The 23,664-nt window shown below is 42.0% G+C and overlaps 1 protein-coding gene across 1 annotated transcript in view; it reads right to left on the bottom strand.

The window, feature by feature from the left end:
* The window catches only part of XRRA1 (X-ray radiation resistance associated 1), a 95,454-nt gene that overhangs the window by 19,165 nt on the left and 52,625 nt on the right, over nucleotides 1-23,664 (bottom strand). Inside the window, exons 7-12 of the mRNA XM_042780952.1 lie at nucleotides 14,829-14,957; nucleotides 13,950-14,167; nucleotides 10,818-10,858; nucleotides 7,280-7,405; nucleotides 2,574-2,667; nucleotides 1,726-1,844 (exon numbers count right to left, since the gene is read on the bottom strand). Coding sequence (XP_042636886.1) covers nucleotides 1,726-1,844; nucleotides 2,574-2,667; nucleotides 7,280-7,405; nucleotides 10,818-10,858; nucleotides 13,950-14,167; nucleotides 14,829-14,957 — 727 coding nt within the window. The remainder of the gene's footprint in view (nucleotides 1-1,725; nucleotides 1,845-2,573; nucleotides 2,668-7,279; nucleotides 7,406-10,817; nucleotides 10,859-13,949; nucleotides 14,168-14,828; nucleotides 14,958-23,664) is intronic.

Genomic DNA, 23,664 nt, shown 5'->3' with positions numbered 1-23,664 from the left:
GGTTAGACATTGATAGTGACTGGGCCCTGTTTCACTGGTGGGCTGGACTGGTTTGCTGTTGTTAGTTACCATGGTGTTGGTTCTGGCTCTTAGCTCTTATTCAACAGAATGAAACTGCAATACTGAGTATCAAATGCAGGTGGTTTTATCTTCCATTTGTGTTCTCAGAAGCAAAGGGTTCACATAGCTTCTTGGTGGTATGTTGAGTTGGTCTGGGCCTACTCTGGAAAGTTCTCCATTTTCCCCTGTTCTGTGCATGCCTAAGCATGTGTAGGGCATGCAGTCTTCGTCCATGTACCTGAAGAGGCTCAGGAGTCTGTTCTCCATATCCAGCCCCATCTCTGTCAGTACCCTGAGGACATGTAGGTCCCAGGTTCTAGCATGGGGCAGGTGGATGTCACCAGTCTGACTTCAGGCCTGAGCCACATTCTCTAGTCTACCTTGCATTGGGAGTTAGCAGGTGTTGCCCAAATTAATAAATCAGTTATTTGTTTCTCATTTGGATATTGCTATTTGTGTTCATCTTCTACTAACTTTTCACTAGTCAGTTCACCTCCCTGAGTCTGTTTCCTCCTGCGTACAGCGCCTCCTTATATGGGATTATGAGATAGCTTATGTGCAAGTGCTCCACAAAGACTGGGCACAAGTGTTCTGTAAAATTTTGCACACTATAAAGGTAGTCACCATCTGACTCATTCTGATTTAGCCATCTCCCCAGGTGGCTGATGGGAAGAGAAGTAGGGGGATTCTTACAGGGGTGACAGACAAGGGGGAAGGTGATGGAAAACCCTTTGAACTATTTCCACTTATGGTTTTAAATGCTTGCTCTGATCCTCTGAAGGCTCCAGATAAGAGCTTGGCTGGACAGAGGCAAGCTGGGGAGGGAATGATGAGGGAATAACTGCAGTGAATTTTGGGATCTACAACACCCAATCCAGCTTCTGGCTGCAGGAAGACTAAAGTTCAGGAGGGAGAACAATTCACTATGGAAACAGATTGCCCAACCTTCTTTCTGAGGAGTGGCTGGTGGGTTTGAACTGCCAGCCTTCTGGTTAGCAGTCAGATGTCTTAGGCACTATGCCACCAGAGCTCCTTTGACTTACATTGTAGCATCCCAAACAGCAAATGTAAGACCACTGGCTGGGAGAGTTAGAGAAAGCTTTCTTTCAGCTAAGGAAGCACTTCCTTAAGATTCCAGGCAGTCCTTGTGCAGCATTCATGACTATTGCAGATAATTGTGACTTGTATTGGCATGAGGCTTTGGGCTTCATAATGTATTTCCATATCTGCTGTTTCATCCAGTCCTCTCCACAGCTCTGAGAGGTTTTAGAGATGAGAAAACTGAAGCACAGAGAGGCGAAACTCTTGCCCAAGGTGTGGGAGCAATGGAAGGTGACAGAGCCAGGCTTGTACCTGGGTCCTCTGACTTCAAAGCCTGTGTTCTCCCCACAGCTCCTTCTCTGGGCCTCAGTTTTCCTGTAAAATTAGGGAGTCATAGTCTGTGACCTCCAAGACTCTTCTCTACTCTGATTTTTGGGGTCTCTGACTGACTGTCTTTTTCCTCCTCAGGTATATCTACACTTAACAGAGCAAGGAGAAGAGAAGACAATATAAACATAATGGAAGGCTTCCAGTTTTGTGGCCTAGAGCAGCTCCATCTCCAGGTCAGTTTACACACATCAAACAGGCACCAGCCCCAGATGGCTCTGTGCTTGGAAGCTTTACCTTCCGTGTGTCCTTCCGAGGAATCAAAATATGTGGCCGCTTAGCCTTTGCTATCTTCTTTCGAATTAAGTGGATCCCCAGTCGCTCCTGGAGAAAACTCTTTAGCAATGGAGGGACCCCTGGTGCCATGATGAGAAAATGATAAGATTAATGTTAACCAGTGTTTACTGAAGGCCTACATGTTCCAGAAATTGCTCAAATTACTTTACATGTATTAATGTAACTTATTTTCATATTAACCCTGGGAGCTATATACCTATATAATTCCTATTCAGTAGGTGAGGCAACTGAGGCACACACAGAGAGGTTAAGGAACTTGCCAAGACAAAAATGATGGTATAGAACAAAGATCAGAACTCCACTGGCATCACTCTAGGCCCAGGACTCTATCATGCTTCCAGCTGCTGCAGTCAGTGTGCTCTGGAAAGGGAGAACCTGAGCTGGGCCCCCCACTCCTCCTCAGCTGGGAAGTAGAGAAAGAGGTCACAACAGATCTGCTCCACAGGGCAGGGTATAACTTAAAGAGCTCATATAGGATCTAGATAATTCTATATTCTATTCCCAGCTCTGCCTCTTTCATGCTGTATGACTTTGGGCAGATCATGAACCTCTCTGAGCCTCAGTTTCCTCACTGTTAAATGGGGCAATAATGCCTGCCTCACAAGTTGCTATCAGGACAGTGCAGAAAAGGCACTCAGAATGCCTGCTGTCTTTTCTATTCCTTGTAAACCGCCTCCACCAATGAGATAGAGAAGAGCCAGGGCCTGGCACTAATGAGGTGGGGATGGAGGTACCCCACTGCTCCTTGGGCACTGGGGTGGGTAGGGCCAGGTCTGGAGGCACTGTACCTCGTGTATGAGCCACTAGAGGGTTGTTGTGAAAGATGAGCTCATAAAGCGATGGGAAGAGAGCTACCGGCAGCAGAGCATCCTCCCTTGAGATCTGCAACAAATGCAGGAGACAGCATCAGGTCAACACTGCCACTTTCCTCTGCCAGGTACTTCCAGGCCCCATACCGTGGGGCTCTATACTTGCTAGGGTTGGGGTGGGTGGGGAAGAGTTGCTGCTGTAGATGGGCTCACTGCTGAGGAGTGCTTTGTCCCTGTAGTTCCCCCTGCTCACACCCAGAATGCCTTGTCCCTCCCATCTGAAATGGCACCATTCCTGTTTCCATGTCTGAGAGTTAAGAACTGCTCTCCCTTCTTCACACTGGATATGTAGCCTACATCGAGTATTAAGGGCATAAGTGGCAAAACAATGAGAACAAACACTTATATAGCACTTTTCTCACAAGGAGTCTGGAAATTTGGCTGGACATTGAGTTTGACTTCAGGCTACAATTTATCTGACACTTCCCTCACCTTCCTCAATTCAAGCCATTACACTGTCAACAGAACTCCCGATGGTCCTCTTCACCGAGGCCTGTCATGAGCACTGATCAGAGGAGGGACAGAGGATAGGAGGTCAGAGGGACCCACCCATCTAAGGAATAATCAGGCCAGTGTTAAGGGTTACTTCATGGTTGCTTGGGGTCCAGAGGCTGCACTACCCTGTGAAGCCAGCCAAGCTAGGCTCTGAAGGGCAAAAAGTATAAAATCCTTCTTGAGCAGAGTGGCTAGAACATCTAAGAACTATCTTGGGAAGGGTGTCTATAGCAGTGGAACAGGATCAGAGCCATCTCAGGGGCTAGGGCTGGGACAATGACCTTTCAGATACCTGGGCACACTAAGAGGTGCAGGGTCAGATGCAGGCCCATGAAAGGCCATTTCAAGGGCTGGAAGAGGTAGGACACTTCACTTTGGCTTTCCCTGGAGCTGCACTGGGTAGCACTAGAGTTCCACTGGGCAATACATTATACTCATACATTCTCTTTCAGTTTTGTTCATTCAATCAATATTTACTGAATGCCTACCAAGTGCTCTGGTGGCATAGTGGATAAGGCATTTGGCTGCTAACCAGAAGGTCAGCAGTTCAAACCCACTAGCCACTCTGCAGAAGGAAGATGGGGCAATCTACTTCCATAAAGATTTACAGCATTGGAAAGCCAATGGGGGTCTCAATGAGTAGGAATTGACTCAATAGCCACGAGTTTGTTTTTTTGTTCACCATGTGTCAAGCACTGTGTTGGGAATGCTCAAAACAGGTATTATTCCTCCTCAAGGAGCACTGCTAATGGGAAACAAGCACTGAAGAAAAAGTAACACATAGGAGAGTAGATTTACAACAGTGATAAGTACCATACAATCAAAGAAAAGTACACAGTATACTAGGGTGGCCTGATCTAGTGAGGTAGTTAAGAGGAGGTATGCATCCCTGAGATCTGTAGGATGGGTAGGAGGGCAATTGGTGAATATGTGGGGGTGGCATGTGTATCAGAGATAGCTGTGTATTTATTAAGCCATTTCCTCTACCTTCTGGGCACATACCAAAAAAAAAAAAAAAAAACACCCAAAACTCACTGCCATCGAGTTGGTCTTGACTCATAGTGACCCCTCCTTGGGTTTCCAAGGCAGTATCTCTACAGAAGTAGATTGCCCAGTCTTCCTTCTGAGGAGTGGCTGGTGGGTTTGAACTGCTAGCCTTCTAGTTAGCAGTCAAATGCCTTATCTTCTAGCTTCCCTAGAAGCTAGGTGTGGTCATGTGACTCAGTTCTAGTGAATGCAATGTGGGTAGAAGTAATAAATAAATGCCCCTTCAAAACCTGAGGATCCCCTACTTCTCTCACAACCTCCCTTAGCATGACCATCTAGCCATCCAATGCATAGATCCAATAAAGTGCTCTAAGACCCTATGGGATGGCTGAGGCACAAGCCAAAGTGGACCTGAGCTTCTGAATCATCATGTGGAATGCTACCTGCCAACCAGGAACAGGCACACTAGACTTCATAAGAATAAGAAATAAACTATTATGTTAAGTGATTGATATTATTACATTTGTTGTAGTAGCTAGTATTAACTAATGCAAAGAGAAAAAGTATACCATGCAAAGAGAACAATGCGGTAAGAAGGAGAAATTGAAAAGAAGGCCAGTGTGACTAAAAGTAGACAGAAAGAAGGTGCATGGTACATAGGATGAGGCTGGAGATGTAAAAGTGGGGCCAGATCAAAACTTGTTAAAGATTTTGATCCCTAGGGAACCCATTAGATGAATTTTAGAAATATGCAGACATCAATTTGACAAGACTTGGCAATGAATTAGGCCTGAGGTTAGTGATGGTATAAATGAGAGAGAAGTATCAAGGGTGACAATCAGGTTTAGATGGATAACAAAGCTATTCACTAAGATAGGCAACAATGGAAGAGCATCGGATTTGAAGAGAAATATTAATTCACTTTGGATATGTACCCTTCTCCAAGTATAGATGTCAAGTAGGCAGTGGATCCAGTGGTCTGAAGTACAGGAGAGGTCCACACTGAAGTTATAAACTTGTGAGCCACTATTCATGGACCAATGAATATCTAAAGCCATCCCTAGAGAAAGAGCACAGAAAGAAGGAAAGGAACTGGGAGTGGGCCCTGAGGAACTCTAATACTTGATCGCTGAACCAGGGTTGGCAAACTTTTTCTGTTAAGGACCAGACAGTAAATGTTTGAGGCTTTGTGAGCTGTATGGTCTCTGTTGCAACTTCTCAACTTTGCTGTTGAAGCACAAAAATCTTGGACATCTTAGAGATGACACCAAAGGCACAAAGTAGTGTGTCATTAGTGAAAGACTAGACCTCTAGATCAATGGAACAGAATACAGAGGCCAGAAATATATCCAAATATATATGGTAAATTGATTTTTCTTACAAAGATGCCAGGGCAGTTCAATGGAGTAAAGAAAGTCTTTTTAATTAATGGTGCTGGTATGAATGGATATCCACAGAGAAAATAAATGAACAGTGAATCTTATTTTAAATCATATATTTAAAAAACTTTAAACTTATCATAGATGGAATTTTATCAACCCCTCTTTGGGTTTCCAAAGCAGTATCACTACAGAAGTAGACTGCCCAACCTTCCTTCTGAGGAGTGGCTGGTGGGTTTGAACCACCAGCCTTCTGGTTAGCAGTCAAATGCCTTAGGTACTACGCCACCAGATCTCCTAAAACTATAAAACATCTAGGAAAAAATATACAAAAAGTCCTCGCGATCTTTGGTAGACAAATTTTCTCAGGATACGAAAAGCAGAAATCATAAAAAACAAACAAACAAACAAAAAACAGTAAGTTGAACTTAAATTATAATTTAAACATTATTTTGAAATGCAGAAAAGCCCACCACAAAATGAAAAAAATATTTATAATATATATAGCTGATAAAGGACTTGTATCTAGAATATATAAAGAACTCTACTATCTCAATAATAAGGCAAACAACCCAATAAACAGTAGGCAAACATTTTAAATGAATAAATATTTTCATAAAAGAAAATACACGAATCACCAATAAGCAGATAAAATAATCAACATCAAATTTAAAATCACGAGATACCCATTAAAATGGCTAAAATTGTGAAGACTGATACACCAAGTGTTGGCGACAATGTTGAACAACTGGAACTCCCCTCTATTGCTAATGGGAATGTAAAGTGGTACAACACATTGGAAAACAATTAGCCAGTTTTTTTCTGTTTGTTTTGCTTGTTTCTTGTTTTCAGTTAAACATACACCTATCTAACACTCAGCAATTCCACCCCCAGGTGTTTACCCAAGAGAAATGAAAACATATGTCTCCCCAGGACTTATTCTTAAATGCACACAGCAAGTTTATTCGTAATGGCTAAGAATGAAAATACTTAAATGTCCATCAAGAAGTCAATGCATAAAGAAGTTTTGAAATCCCGTTTTAACATTCTTTTACACTCAGGGCATTAATTGTACCAACTGTTTGGCTTAGAAGGAATATAAGCAAAGTATCTTTAAAACATCCTGCATTTCAGACTTGTGTAGGCTCAATTAGTGGGGTTTATATGACATTGAACAGAATATGGATATTTAGAAACTATAGGAAAAACATCTGTTCCTCACTGTTAAATCTGCCTCATGGATTTCACATTTGCTGTTCTCTTGGTCTAGAACACTATTTCTTACTTCACCCTACCTTCATCCTTCACCTGGCTAACCTCATTGATTCAGATCTCAACCACCACTTCCTCAAGTACCTTCTCTGATTCCCAATATTAGACTAGACTTTCTGTCAAGTACTTCATAGCACTGTGTATTTCTTCATAACACTAAGCATGCTTATACTGTGATTATTTGTCTTGAATTCCTATTCCATATAGGCTGTAAGCTCTACAAGGGCAGAGGCTCAAATCTTTTTAATAATTGTACATCCGGTGTGTAGTACAGAGCCTTCCAATGGTAAATGCTAAAGAAATGACTATGACTGAATAGAAGGATGGACTCTTGCCCATACATTCCCTTTATTCTCCCCCTCCCAAGATTATCTAAGTCTACATACCTATAAAATGGGAATGGGAGGGCTGGCCTTTAGGCTATAGAAGCCCCTACTCTACCTTCCCATTTGTGTCCCTGAGGAAATAAGTAGAAAAGGAGAGATGATTCACCTTGTTGTAGGCCAGGCTAAGGTACCTCAGCTCAGGGAAGGGTGGGGCCAGCGTCTGGTTCCTGGCCTTCAGTGACTTCACAGGAAGAATCTCAAATATGGGAGGAAGTGCACATACTTTGGTTGGCTTAAAAGGGAAAAAAAAAAAAAAATTCAAAGTCAAAGTACCCTCATGAAAAAGAAATTGAGGCTGGCCAAGGGCCAATAGACCCGTCCTACATAGTGTGGTCAAAAGAATATCCTTCAGAGGCCAAAAGAGGTATCCAAGGTCATGAGGGGAGATGTTGCTAAGGGTCCAGGGTGTGGTTCCAAGTTCTCTGAGGTCACATGGAGAGCTACTTCTCCAGTACCCAAAGTTCTAGCTTTCAGTTCTCTGAGGGCACCAGGACAAGATAGCAATGGTGGCTAGGTGGTTCTTTGCCTCAAAGGTTCTATACTCACACCTCCTATCCTCTGTGCTAGATCAGATTATCATGAATTGGCCTTTCTACATAGTTGGGCTAAAATTTCTTCAGAGAGCAAAAGGGCAGGTCCTTGCCTTATTGAAGGGAAATGCAATTTTCTTACAGGGAGAGGTGTGATGGGCTAGCTTACATCCTACAGTGGAGGCTCTTCATTCAAGGATGAAACAGCTAAATCCTGAATGACTTCAGCCAGGCCTTGGGGCATGGATCTGGCACAGTCTTTACGGTCACTTGTGGTGTCAGGGTCTCTCTGTACAACCCAGACTATTTCAGGGTCAGTATGTCTGATCAAGCAGAAAATGGAAATTGTAGGATTAACCATGTCTTTACTCAGTTTAAGGAGCTCTGGTGGTACAGTGCCTAAAGCACCAGATGGATGGCAGTTTAAATCCACCAGCCACTCTGTGGAAGGAAGATGGGGCAATCTACTTCCATAAAGAGTTACCACCGCAGAAATCCAGTGGGGGTCGCTATGAGTTGGAATTGACTCTATGGCAGTGGGTTTACTCAGTGAGTCCTTAAGTTTAGCTGGGACCAAAGAAAATTACAGGGTAGATAGACATTGAGCTAATGATTGGGTTCAGATTAACTAGATTCTGTTCCTAGCTCTATTAATTGTGTGAACTTGAGCAAGTCATTAAATTTCATTTGTTCATTCACTGAGCATTTATGGAGTACTTGGGAACAAGAATTTTGTGCCTAGTAAAGCCACGTGTGGTGTAGATCACCCATGGGTGAGAGTAAAAGGACCTGAGTGTTTGGGAATGTATATATGGCTCTCCACTCCAGGTGATCCAAATGGAATCTCCAAGAGGCCAGAGGGAAATGGAGGCAGTCTCCTCAACTGTGCAATTCCCTATGTGGAGCAAGGCTGTATGAGCCGAAGGGGTGAGTCAGACTGGAGAACAGAAAACAGAAAGCCCGAGAATCAGGCTACAGGGTGTCTAGCACTATCCAGGGGGCAGGAGTGCCTGCCCTTAGGGCAGACTGGTCCTGCTGAAGGCAGAGGGCCCTGTCTTAAAAAGGGATGCATCTTTCATAGAGAGAGGCTGCTAAAAGTCTCAGCCACCCAACTGACTCCCCAGATTCTCAGCTGTTAGCTGGGATCTGGGCACTAAGCAATCTATCAATTATCTTGACTTCTGTGGTAGACAATTCAATGGCCACAAATGTCTCCCATCCCAGTATGCATGCCCTACTGCAGTATGACTTTGCTCTCCTCAGAAAACCAAAGAAACCAAACACTGCTGTGGAGTTGGTCCTGACTCATAGAGACCTCTCCTTGGGTCTCTGAGGCAATATTTCTATGGAAGTAGATTGCCCAATCTGCCTTCCGAGGAGTGGCTGGTGGGTTTGAACTGCCAGCCTTTTGGTTAGCAGATAAATGCCTTAGGCACTACGCCCACCAGAGCTCCCACTCTCCTCAGAGGTGGAGCCTATATCTCTCTCTACTCCTTTGAAACTACACTTGCTTTGGCCAATTGAATGTGGCAGAAGTAATACTGTTTGAGTTCCAGGATCTTGCAATTCGCCCTTGCTCTCTTGAACCCTGATGCTGCCATCCTGTAAAGAAGTCCAAGATAGAAAGACCAACAGGGGGAGGTGCTAAGCTGTGCCAGTTGTCCACTTGAGCCCATCCCTCTCCTCTCCCCTCCCTAAACCTGCCAGTCAGGTGCTTGAATGAATCCTGATGAACTCAGTAGATGAACCACCTAGCCAGCCCAAAAAATGTGAGAAATACTAAACTGCTATTGTTTCAGGTCAGTAAGTAGTGGGTTGATTTGTTTTGCAGCAATAGTTAACTGATATAATTTCTCACATAATTATATCTGTGGGAGGGGGCATACTGAGCTATCATTTCAAGGATGCAGGTTGGCTAAATGTGTAGTACTTCTTATTGTGATTGAGTAAGTCAATGTTTAGTTTATGTGTGTCAGTCTCTATAAGCTTGGTTAGTGAGCATCTACCGTGAGCACCCAAAAAGAAAAATCCATGTTCTGGTTACCCAGTGCTGCTCTGAAGAGAAATATACCACAAATGGGATGGCCTTAATAAACAGGAGTTTATTCTTACAATTTGGAGGCTTTAAGTCCAAGTTCAAAGTGCCAAGCTCTAGGGGCTGGGTAAAAGCCCCTCAACCTTGGGGTCCAGCTCTGCCTCCTGCTCCCGGCCCACTGGAGCTAGAGGCGTTTCTTCACTCAGACAGCTAGCTGAGGCTGAGAAGCCCCAAGGTTGACAAGTCAAAAGGCACAGTCCCAATGTTACCAAACCACACGTCAGGCCATTAACTTAAGTCCACTGTAAGTCCCAAGGTCAGCAGAGCACAGTAGGCTGCTAAGCAATGACATGGCTACATGCAGGGTCCAAGTGTGCCATAGGCTAGAGACCATTCCCAAGGCTTCTCCTTATATACAGGAAGCAGACCACATCCCAATGGCAGCTATTCAGCTGCTTGTGGTAGATCCCACCATGGAGTTAATTGCCAGTCTCATCATGGGGGAATAACGACCACTAGCTGCCCAGCCACTCAAGCAGGCCCAGCCAAGTTGGCATAAAAACATAACCACCACAATCCATTTGATATTTTTCTTAAAATGAAAGAAAAACCCATTTCCTGTACAGATGAAAATCAAATGTCTAAGCCTAAGACACCAAGAGTGGTAAGTCTGAAACACTAAGGGTTAGGTCTTAGATGGTAGTACATCTGGCAAGCATCACTCCAGCTTTTGAGGGCTCTTGTGAGGAAGCTGATGGGCTTCGTCCTGGTGTTGGCCTCACTTCACTGCCAGCTTTATCACTGGAGATGAAACCGTCACTACTGAACAGCACCCAAGGAGAATGAAAGCAGCCCGTGGGCTGTGAGAGGACAGGGGGCTGGCTGCCTAGTTCACTGCTGTGTCTCCAATGGACAGCACATTGCCCGGTGCGTGGTAGGTGGGCAGTAAATATCTGTCCAATGAATGGCCTTCCACAGTGTGATATGTATCAGTGCTTCTCCTGGCTCCATGAACTTTTTTCATTTATTAACATTAATGTTCTAACTCAAGGACACAATATAAAGTAGGCAGTTCCTACCTGTGAGGTTGAAAATCCAGGGTAAGATGAAAACACAACCTCTGAAACAAAACAGAAACAGAGTATGCGTTGTTGGTAAGAGCACCGATGGGCCCAAGAGGCGAGAGTCTGGGTCTGCTACCCACTGTGTGCAGTAGGGTGCCTCCTGCAGGGGTCCTCATTGTGACTTCCCAGCTGGAGGAAGAGCTGGCAGTGACATCAGTCAGGTAATAAGTCCTTTCACACTTAGAATAAAATTCCCACTCCTTACCCAGACCCACGAGGTCCTTCATGACCCAAGTCCTGCCTACTTCTCCAATCTCACCTCAATGCCACCCGCCCCCCTCACTTACTGTTGTTGTTGTTGTTGTTATGTGCCGTTGAGTCGGCCCTGACTCATAGCGACCCCTCCTTTGGTTTCCGAGGCAGTATCACTACAGAAGTAGATTGCCTCACTGACTATCTCACTATATTCCAGTCACATTGAACTTCTTTCAGACTTTGGAACATGCAAACTCTTTCTGGCCTCAGAACTATTCAGCAGTCAGCATTGATCAGAAGGGAAATCAGCTGTCTTAGAAGATACATATATTATATATATGTATGTATGTAATACCTAAGGCATTTGACTGCTAACCACAAGGCTGGAGGGTTCAAACCCACTAGCCACTCCTCAGAAGGAAGACTGGGCAATCTACTTCCATAGTGATACTGCCTCGGAAATCCAAGGAGGGGTCACTATGAGTCGAATCTGACTCGATGGCAGTGAGAGTTTGAGTATATATATTTGATATTCTGTGAGAGAATTTGAAAATACTACTTGTTATATTATTAGATGCAGAGTGTGTGAAGTCAGTGAATTCAGGAGCGATACCAAGAGCAACCAGCACAGCAGCAAAGAAGAAACTGCAGTGTGATTATGTTCTTGGGACCCTAAGAATAAGATGAGCCAATAAACAGCTGAATTCAACCAAATAACAGAGCATCTGCTGCACTGGGTCCTGTGCTGGCATAGGACCTCACTGTTGCCCTGGTTAATGGGACCCTTTCCACATGTTCAATGTGTCATGATCAGAAAAGTCATATGAAAATGAAAGAAGTAGGAATAGGGGGTGGAACAACATGTGGTATAAATAACTCCTCCTACACTGTGGTTCTGGAAGTAGTTTGGAAAAGGTCTGTGTAATGAATGAAAAAGGAGTTCACATGGGGATGGGCTGTGGTTGCAGGCATGGGTGCTAAGCAGTAATCCCCTATGGAGACAGAGAGCCCCTACATCTAGAAAGACAAGGAATAGCATACTCTGTCTGAATACATGCCTGTCCTCACCCCTCCCCACAATAACAGGAAGCAAACTCCAGAAAATGGTACCTACATTCTAAGGTTCTGATAAGGGATTGTAAACAAAACAATGAACAGACAACAAAGAATTTATTTATCTTTGAGGAAAAGTAACACTGTAGAAAAAAAAAACCTCATGAAATGTGTTTGTGTGTGTGTGTGTGTGTATACAAACAATGGAAGAACTAGCACCTGAAATTACAATAGGGTTCATTTAGAAGACAGAATAAAACTTTATAATAGAATAATTATTAACCTCTGAGGAATTCAGAAGGCTATTTCATTTCTAAAACAAAGGCAGGTTGCTATGGAAATGAAACTATTAGCAATTTCAAAAACGTCAAATATGAAAACCAAAATAAAAGACTTAATGGATGTGCTCGATGGAAGAACTGACCCAACTGAAGAACTATTGCATAAAATGGAGGGAAGACTCAGCTGAGAAACTCTCAGAATGGAGTGCAAAAAGGCAAAGACATATAAAACATCACAAGAGAGAGGAAATGAAGATAGATCCAAAACCTCTACCATCTGATGGAATTCCAAAAGAAGACTATACAGAATGTAAAGGAGGAAACAAAGAAAAGTTATCCAAGCTGAACAGACTTTTATATTCAGTGATCCAGCAATTCCACTCCTGGGTATATACCCAAAAGAAACGAGTGCTTATGTCCACAAAAAAAAAAATGTAAAAGAATCTCTATAGCAGCTTTATCCATTATACCCTAAAACTAGAAACCACCAAAATATCTATCAATAAAAAAAAGAGTAAATAAATTGTGGTGTAAGTGTAATAAATAAGAACCAATGAAAAAGAGTGAACTACTGATAGATGCAACAACATGAATGAATCTCACCAATATAATGCTGGGTGAAATAAATCAGACACAGAAGAACACAAGCTGTACAGTTCCATATTCATGAATTTCAAATCAGACAAAACTAATCTGTGATAGATAGTGGTTATTCTTGGAGGAAGTACTGATTAAAAGGGTACTATACTGGATGCTAGCACTATTCTGTATTGTAATATGGATAGTGGTTAAAAGGGTGTATATATGTAAAAATTCAAGTTGTACACAAGATTTCTATACTTTCTTCTATGTAAGCTGTTCTTCAACTTAAAGTATAACAAACAAAACAGTGTGGTAGTGATCAACAGAATAGAATATATAATGCAGAAATATATATTAAGGAGATTTTTGGTTCATCATAAAGGTGGCACCTGACTGCTAACCAGAAGGCTGGCAGTTCAAACCCACCAGTCACTCCTTGGAAGGAAGGTTGGGCAATCTACTTCCATAGTGATACTGCCTCGGAAACCCAAGGAGGGGTCGCTATGAGTCAGTTGGGTCCGACTCGACAGCAAACAACAACAACAACAACAACTTTCTACTTCTGAATGCTGCCATCTGGATGTGATTCTTGGAACTGTGGTACCCATCTTGAGACCCCACTGGGATGCAGCCTAAAAGGACAAGCAAGCCGACTAAGGCAGGCAGAAAAGAGGAAGGGAGGAGACTGAGTCCCTCAATGACATCAATGCACCATTTCTGGAAAGCTTCTGAGTTTCTCATCATTTGAGATTAAAAAAAAAGTTTTAAAACCACTTTTAGTTGGATTTCAAAGATATCTTAATTGACAGAACCAGGTAGGAAGTCACTGAAATAGTTCATGTGACACTTCCTCCTTCTGAGGACCAGCAGCTTAAATGCAGCAGTTCCCCAGGGAGCCAAAGATTTTCAGAATAAACTCTCGGGAGTTTGTTCCCACCCTGGGTCTGAAGTCTCTGCAACAAGGGGCCTCGCGCACCTGTCCGGTCCACATCCTTTTTCATGGGCAGCACTGTATAGTCTGGCTGCTCATCTGAGGTCTCATACGCCCATGACTTGGGCCGCAGCATGGTCTGGTGCTCTTTCCGAGGACTCCCCCTGCTTCCAACCCAGTCTCCTGACCCGTCACGGAGGTGAACCTGCTGTAGGTACGGGATCCGGAAAATCCTGTTTTGATCCAGGCTTAACTTCTTCAGTCTTTAATTAAGGAAAGTGAATACAGAATCATAGCAATAATGACATCTCAGGGATATATATCCAGCAACTTTTGGGAAAGAACATGGAATCAGGCTTGGACCTCAATATCCCTTTCTCTAATATGGGGATAATGGTATTTATTAAGCTCTCAAGGTTCATGTGAAGATTAAATGAGATAATACGTACAGGGCCTGGTACAAAGTATGTTGAGTATATGGTAAATGGATCAAAGTAAAATCTCCAGGGATCTAGAGCTTAACTATATAAATGTCTTCATTTTCTTTATTTCAACCAAGTAGAACACTTTTTAAAAGGTTTAAACACTTCCTCCTGTGCACAGCAGTGACGCTTCTCTTTCAGATTCTACTATTAATTTTTCTATCTTCTCTTTCAGGGTCAGGATCCCATCTCTAGTTGTACCACCTCCTACTCTACCCTCCTTTCTCTTTGGGGCTTCTTATCCAGTCACATGATCAGAAATGTCCTTTAACGGATAAGCTAAAGCTCAGAGGGAAGAAATGACTTGCCATGGCCACACTGCAGGGATAAGTGGTGAGGCTGGGGTTTGAACCCTGGCTTTTTGCCTTCCAGAGCAGCACTCAAGGTGTGAGCAAGGGTGGGGGTTATACAGGACTGTGCAGAGAGAGGCTTCTGGCTTTACCTCCTGAGCCCAGCCAGGCTGGCAAAGCAATTGGGATTGGAGAGCTTGTTGTCATCCAGCATCAGTGTCTCCAGCGCTGGGAACCTCAGGATGTACCTCTTGCTTGTCAGTGTTGTTAGAGATGCCTCCCTGTGAATACAAAGACCTTGGGTAATAAGCAAAGGCAGGGGACAAGCTTCACCCCACCCCCAGGAAGAAATGGAGGACAGGGAATCAATCAGGAAGCCTAATCAACTTGGGAACTTCTCTAATGCTCAAGAGGGGGCCCTTTAGCAAGGGAACAGAGGGTGTAAATCCCTCCCTGGCTGACTCTTTCCTCAGATCCCAACCTACAACACTTACAACAATGGTCTTCGGTATCCGTGTCATTACCTGTCAGTGTAATATGTCTCAGATGGAGACATAATATGGCCTATTGTTAGAATTTAGATGGATTTGGGCCACAAGGATCTATTTGCATGGATAGGTCTACAAGAGGGGAAGGGAGGCAAAGTAGACCTTTTATAGGTGTATCTGGGAGAGAGATGAACTGCAGTCGCGGGTACTCAAGTCTGAGCCCTCACTCTGGAGAAAGACTGCACACTTCCACTGGTGAGGCAAAGGCAGGAGTGGGAAGACTGGTAGCGCTCCTAGCAAACACCAGGTTGAACAGTGCTTCACCAAGTTGGGAGGGAGTGTTCTGTGGGTAGAAGACTGAACAGTTTTGGCTCAAGGCAGGCTTCTGAGTGTGCCATGTCATCCCAAGGAATGGTAGCCAGGGGAGCACTGGATATGGACCACAGCTTTGCCACTCCATGGGGCTGGGGAGGGAGGATGAAGGTCCACCCCTGGCCACAATGAAGTTCTCCTCTCAGGTGACTCCATACAATGCATGTGTCAGTGAGGGGCTGAAAAACCTCTTCTTAAGCTCAAGCTTTCTGAGGGTTCCCAGAAACACCTGAGTGGGATTTAAGGAGTTGAGGTCCTGAATTACACAGGTGGGGCAGGAGGTGCTGGCATGTTAGTTATTAATATTCTTGCAACCTCATTTGTGTCCCCAGATCATGAGGCCTAGGTAACTCTATGTAACCACATAGAAGCAGATGACTCAATTCACATTTTCATCCTGCCTCGACATTTCACATTTCAATTCCTCCACATACCAAAATATACAACACAGACGTATAAGCACAAATACACTTACATATACATAAACCACAAACATAGCCAACAAGAGAAAAGGAAACGTCTTAAATGCCTACCACATTCCTGGCATTGTGTTAGGTGTTTTATATATGTCACCTTGGAAAAACACTGAGGAGGGTAAGTATTATTTATATCCATTTTTTCAGATGGGAAATTCAAGCTAAGTGCCTTGCCTAAGCTCTCATAGCTAAAAAAGAAAAAAAAAAAAAAAAAGTGGCAGAGCTCAAATTAGAACTCAGGTCCGCCTGACTGCAGGCCTTTTATACTACCCCATACTACCTCTCTCTCACACTCACATCTTCAAGGCCCATGTGGATTAAAGGGTGAGGAAATGAAAGGGTAATTGTAGTCGGGCCAGAGAGACCTTGACAAAGGTAGGCAGTGAATTTGAAAGCTGGGGGAGGGAGCCCTAACAGTTCAAGCAGGAGAGCTGCAATGTAGCCCTGTTGTTGTTGTTGTTATGTGCCGTCGAGTCAACCCGACTCATAGTGACCCCTCCTTGGGTTTCCGAGGTGGTATCACTACAGAAGTAGATTGCCCAATCGTCCTTCCGAGGAGTGGCTGGTAGGTTTGAACCACCAACCTTCTGGTTAGCAGTTGAGTGCCTTAGGCACTATGCTACCAGAGCTCCTCCGATGTAGCCCTTATGTTATTTGTTATGTGCTGAAGAGTCGGACCTGACTCATAGTGACCCCTCCTTGGGTTTCTGAGGCAGTATCACCACGGAAGTAGATTGCCCAACCTTCCTTCCGAGGAGTGATTGGTGGGTTTGAACTGCCACCCTTCTGGTTAACAGTCAAGTGCTAGGGCTGGGGAATTCAAAAACAGGAGTCAGAGGGGAAAACAGTCTAAGATGCAGGCTTGGCTGAAGTAGCAATAGGAGTTCAGGAGGCATGACTCGGAGTGGGGCTACTGTCTGCTCCTGCTCACTTATTATTTTTCAGATTGCTTTTTGTTTTTTCACTTGATAATTGTAGATTCCCATGCAGAAATAATATAGACAAATCCCTTGTGCATTTTCCCAGTTCCCCCCAATGGTAACATTTTGCAAAACTATACTATCACAGCCAAAATACTGACATTGATACAACCCACCTATCTTGCTCAGATTTCTCTAGTTTTACCTGTGCTTGTATTGTGTATTAAGTTCTTTTCAATTTGTGACTTGTGTAGCTTTGTGTATCCACAGTTCCTGCACCACAAGAATCCCTCATGTTGCCCTTTCATAACCACAACCTCCCTCTGACCCTCCTAATCCCCAGCAATATCTCATCTGTCTTCCATTTCTAAACTCTTGACATTTCAAAACTGTTCTATAAATGGACTCATATAGTATGTAATCTTTTGGGGTTGGCTTTTTTTTTTTTCCATTTAGCAAAATTTTCTGGATATTCATCCAAGTTGTGTGTACAATAGTTCATGCCTTTTTATTTATTACTGTATATTATTCCATGGTATGGATATACCACTATTTAATTATTTCTTGTTGAGGGACATCTAGGCTGATTCCAAGTTTTGGCTATTATGAATAAAGCTGCTATGAACATTCATATATAAGTTTCTGCCCACACAGTGGCTATAACAATGCACTCAAACATAGCAACGATTGTGAGGACGGCACAGGACTGGACAGTGTTTCGTTCTGTTGTACACAGGGTAGCTACGAGTCAGAAATGACTCGATGGCACCTAACAACAACAATATAGTCATTCATCATTGATTCATTCACATATTCTCAAATTTCTTTAATTTACATGTATGGGCCGTCGTTGTTGTTATGTGCCGTTGAGTCGGCCCCGACTCATAGCGACCCCTCCTTGGGTTTCCGAGGCAGTATCACTACGGAAGTAGGATTGCCCAACCTTCCTTCCAAGGAGTGGCTGGTGGGTTTGAACCCCCAGCCTTCTGGTTAGCAGGCAAGTGCTTTAGCCACTATGCTACCAGAGCTCCTATGTATGGGTCAGGTACTGGGAAAACAAGAAGAACCTCAAGGTACTTACAGTCTTGTGGAAGAGGTGAACACATGGCACACAGAGGGATAAATACTAGAACAGAGGCAGGTGCAAAGCTTGATAGGAGTTACTCATGAGTAGAGGTAGAGTGAACCCAGGGAGACAATGTTTAAGCTAAACCATAACGAATAGAGAAGGAATTTGCCTTGTTTTTGACCACTGTGAGGAAGAGAACGCAATGGGGAGAAAAATCATCTCTTTGTGGCTGGATCTGTTATATATTTAGAAACTTTGAGCAGCCATGTTTCCTATCAAGTGGCTCTGACAGCCACCCAGGCAGCTCACCTAGAAAGAAAAAATAAGGCGAGTCACAGAGAGGAGACCTGACAGACAGAACCTCCAGGCTGCTCCACAGTATGTTCCTAAGGCATGGCTCTGAGATTCCCCAATATCCTTATAATAAATCCCCCTTTTCTCCAGACTCTAACACTGGTGAACTTCTGTATGTTATAACCATGATAGTTTAACTGAAAAAGAGAAATGGTGTCAGAAAGAGCCCTGGCAGCAGCGGAGGGAACAGACTGAAAACCAAAGACTAGAGACAATCAATACAGAAGGAAAGTCTTTAGTTCACAGTATTTCAAGGCCATAGATGACTCTTTTACTTCTCCTGGGAGGACCAATTTTTATACATTGAATTTTTAATCTCTGTCTAAGAGCAATTTCAGGAGGGTGTATAGCAGTTCTGTTGATTTGTAATTAATTGACCAATCTTTTTTTTCATTTTACTCCAGTGAAATGGCACAGCTAAAAAATAAGCCTTCAGAAAATTCCCCTTGATCCTCATAATGGAGAAGCTGGCTCTGCTCCTGTCTCTTGTGACAAGTTAACACAGCTTTGTCTTTTTAAAGTTCCATCCTAATTATTAAATGGAAAAGTTTATTTTTGTCTCTAAAATAGATATCTCAAAATAGGGGAGCTGTTACTAGGTGGGTGAGGAAGATGAGATGTAAGGCTTCAGAGCATGGTGGTTTTCGGGGAAGAATTCTTTGAAGGGGCAGGAATCTGTCAGGAGGGGGGAAGCCCAGGTTTCCAGATGTTCAGAGTGGTGCTATTTTTATGATACATTCTCTTGCCAAAAAGAATTTACATCTTACAAAACCTGACAGGTTTTACTTAACTTTATTTAGAAGCCAAGAGCATGCTTCAGTGGTTGGATTCAGGAATGGGAATTCATGTGCATATCAGAAAAAACGATGGAAGCAGGGGTTAGGCCTGGACTCTGGTCCCATGGCTACTACAGCTTTGCTTGCTGTGTGACTTCTGGCTGGTGTCAAGCATCTCTGGGCCCAGTTTCTCTATCGAATGGTTGAGGGGGTCTCTTTTAGCTTTATACTGAGTTTGGATTAGGCCAAAAATATCACTCAATCGATTAAAGCAAGGGCTGCAGCAAACTCTAATGTCTGTTCAAATGTCAGCGTGCCTTCTTTGTTAAGATACAGAAAATGTACTGTGCAAACACAGGAGAAGGGAGACATGGCTTAACAGCTTGCTTGTGTAAATAGAGGACTTATGATGTGGCTGCTAAAAAGCTAATGCTCTTTTAGATGGCATTATTAGGAATACAGTGGTTAGAAAAAAAGAGGTAACAATTCCTCTCCACTGTATCCTGGTCAAGGCTGAGAGAGCCGACTTGTGTGGTCTGAGGGGGAAAGGGAATAATCCTAATGGGAAAGTCAAAGAATCAAATGTCAGCTCAAAATAAGTAATGGAGCAGTCTAAAAATGGAGTGGATAAAATATGATTCCTCTAACTCACCCAGAGAGAGAGAATACTGTGATCCAAGGCCTAGAAATGAGAGATGCAATTAGATAAGGTATATCATGCAAGGGAAAACACTTAAGAGAAAGGAGAATAAAGCAGTAGATAGACTCGGGTCATGAAAAGCTTTGTGAACAATGTTAATGGATTTTATCTTTAGGACATTGGGAAGCTGCAGGGCAGTGATAGAATGTCTGCTCACCAAAACCCACTATGAGGAAAGTACAAGGGCAAACCACAGTCTGGATGAAGATATTTATAACATATGTAACCAACAAAAGTCTGTCTCCAGGATAAATAAAGGACTCCTTCAAATAAAAACAAACAAAACACAGACAAATCTATTACAACATGGGCAAAAGACTAGAACAGGAACTTTATAAAAGAGGATATCCAAATGACCTGTAAACACATTAAAAAGGTGCTTAACTGTATTTGTCATCAGGTACAGGCAGTCCCTGGGTTACAAAGGAGATGTGATCTGTTTTGGAGTGTGTATTTAAGTCAAATGTGTACATAAATTGGAAAAGGTACATATAGTTCTTATTTAGCCTTACTTTAGTGCAAGAAAAGGCTCAAAGCTGTATGTGCAGCAGGTGAAGGTGACTGTAATGAAGAATTTGTTGCTTGTAGGGTTGTTTCAGTTGTTTCGAAGTGAAGGCAAATTCACATAACATTAAAGGGCAAGTAGGACTTGTCTGTAAATTGAACTTTGTAACCAGGGGACTATCTGTAAATGCAAATTAAAATCACCGTGATACACAAATGCACATCCACCAGAACAGCTAATGTTTATAAAGACTGAATATCATGTGCTGGTGAAAATGTGGAGTAACAGGAGCACTCATCCATTGTTGGCAGGAATGTAACTTGGTACAAACATTTTGGAAAACGTTTGGTGTTACCTACTAAAGTTGAACAAAGCTATGACCAAGAAATTCCACTCCTAAGCATATACCAAACAGAAACATGTCTAATGTGTACCAAGAAACATGTAAAAGCAATGTTACAACTGCATTTTTCATATAGACAAACTGGAAATGACTCCAGTGTCATCAATAGAATAGACAAATACTGCCAGTATATTCAAACAATGGGATATTATTCAGGAATGAAAAGGAATGAACTTCTGCCATATGTAACAACATGGATAAATATTATATACAATATTGAGTAAAAAAGTCAGACAAAATACTACACACTATAAGATTTTATTTATATAAAATTCAAAAGGAGAAAAATGTTAAATAGTGTTAAAAATTAAGTGACCTATGTTAGTTTCTCAGGGCTGCCATAACAAAGTATCACAAATTGAGTGGCATATAAGACAAGAAATGTAGGATCTCAATTCTGGAAGGTAGGAATCCAAAATGTGGGTGTCAGCTGTGTTGATTCCTTCTAGGGCCTTGAGGGAGAATCTGTTCCATACCTCTCTTCTAGCTTCTGTTCCTTAGCTTGCACCTACAATATCACTCTCTCATCATCATACAATGTTCATCCCTCTGTTTGTATCTCTGTGTCTCTTCTCCACTTTTATAAGGACATTACTCAGATTAGATTAGAACCCACCTTACTCCAGTATGACCTCACAACTTAACTGATAGCATCTTCACAGACCCTATTTCCAAACAAGATTATGTTCATAGGTACCAGGAGTTAGGACTGCAACCTAACTTTTTGAGGGATATAATTCAGTCCACAACAGTATCCTTTAAGAACACAGGAGAGGATAATGATTGGGAGACAGCATAAGTGAGGGTTGTGGCTGGGTTGTAAGCAATGTTCTATTTTCCTTTTCCTGGGAAATGGTTTTACATGTCCTAGGTTGGTGACAGGTGATTTTATCACATATTTTTGATTTGTACACCCTTCATACATAACATATATAGTTAATTTTTTAAGTGTTTAATGAAAATAATTGTCAACCTTCTCCAGAAGACAATCTTCAAAGACTCAAATCTCTAGTCTCAAAGACTCCTGAATAGTAAATTTTCAGTGACAATGGGTTGTAAATAGTTAATGATAGCCAAATACACACACACACAAAGTCACACAATTAAGAATCAACTGATACAGATATTCAAATGCTTTACATAATGGAATTTTTAGACTCAGATTAAACAACAACTTACTATGTGTGAATAAATAAAAGACAAACTTGAAAACATTTTTGGGGTACAGAAAACTGTAAAAAAAAAAAAAAAGAGAGAGAGAGAGAGAGACCCAGCAGTTTGGAAGAAGTATGAAACACAGAGCTTCTAAAATTGAAAAACATAAACTTAGATTAAGACTCAGTAGATATATTTGACAGCAGACTAGACATATTGAAGAGAGAATTAGTAAACTAGGAGGTAGATCATAAGGAATCACCCATGATATTATAGTAGAGACCGAGATAGAGACAGACAGAGAGAGAGAAAATGCAGAATAGAGATGAAGAGACATGTACATGTTCCCAAAGGATAACAGGGCACGGAGTGAAAGTAATATTGGCAGAAGTCATGACTAAAAATTCTCCACAGCTGATGAAAAATACATCAGTAGATTAAAGAAGCCCTGTAGATCTCAAGCAGAATATTTAAAAAGAAATCTATACCTAGCCACATCATTGTGAAAATACAGGCAACAAAACATCAAGAGAAAAATCTTTAAAGCAGCCAGAAAAAAAAAAAGACAGATTATTTTCAAAGGCCTCCATAGAAATAGACTGACAGGTGACTTCTCAAAAGTAACCACTGGAGGCAGAAGACAGTAGAATAATATATTTGGCATGCTGAATAAAGTAACTGTCAGTCTAGAATGCTGTATCCAGGAAAAAAACTTTTCAAAATGTGAGGGAAATGAAGACATTTTTATGCAAATAAAAACTGAGAGCTTTAATCACCATGAAATGTTCACTAAAGAAAATTCAGTCAGAAGGAAAGTTATCTTTGGAGGAAGGTATGAGATACAAGGAATAATAAAGAACAATGAAAGTGGTAAATATTTTGGTATATCTAAATCAACACTGACTGCATAAAACAATAATAATGTCTTGTGGGGTTCAAATAAAAAGACAAAATCAAAATATACTACAATAGCATCTAAATCAGGGGTGGGGAGTACACAGAGTTAAAAAGTGTTCTTAAGGGCTCACTCTTGTCATCAAAATAGTCAGTGAGGATATACAAGATAAACAGGGCCTAGTGTGTAGACTGAACCACAATTAAATAATACATGTTATGTTCAAGCACTATCATAACATTTGCCAAAATCAACTAAAAACTGGACCACAAAGTCCAACAAATTTCAAAGGAGTGAAATCATTTACAGTTTATTTTCTGACACTGTCATAAAGCCAGAAATCAGTAACAATAAGATAACTTTAAAAATCCTAAATGTTTGGAAATTAAGAGACATATTTCTAAGAAATTAAAAAAATATATTTAAAACTAAATAACAGAAACATTATACATCAAAAGTTGTGGGATGAAACTAAAGCAGCAGTTAGACGGAAAAATCCTTAAATGCTTATATTAGAAAAGACAGAAATTTAATGAGCCGACAAGCATCTACTCAAGAAGCTGGAAGAGCAGCAAAATTAACTCAATTAAGTAATAGGAAGAAAATAAATATAAGAGCATTAATTAGCAATGTTTTAATGTTTCCTGCATCATTTAATATACTGCCCATAGAATTGTTCCATATTGCAACTTGAGGCTTAATTTTTTTTCTTCAGTTCTTTCAGCTTGAGAAATGCTGAGCGTGTTCTTCCCTTTTGGCTTTCCAACTCCATGTCTTTGCACATTTCATTATAATAATTGACCTTGTCTTGTCAAACTGCTCTTTGAAATCTTCTGTTCCGCTCTTTTACCTTGTCATTTCTTCCATTTGCTTTA

The sequence above is a fragment of the Orycteropus afer genome, unplaced genomic scaffold (assembly GCF_000298275.1).
Source record: "Orycteropus afer afer isolate SDZICR_OR568_19922 unplaced genomic scaffold, OryAfe1.0 scaffold00074, whole genome shotgun sequence".
NCBI classification, from domain to species: Eukaryota; Metazoa; Chordata; class Mammalia; order Tubulidentata; family Orycteropodidae; genus Orycteropus; species Orycteropus afer.
The sequence above is the reverse complement of the archived record's forward strand: the minus strand, read 5'-3'. Positions and strand labels throughout refer to the sequence as shown.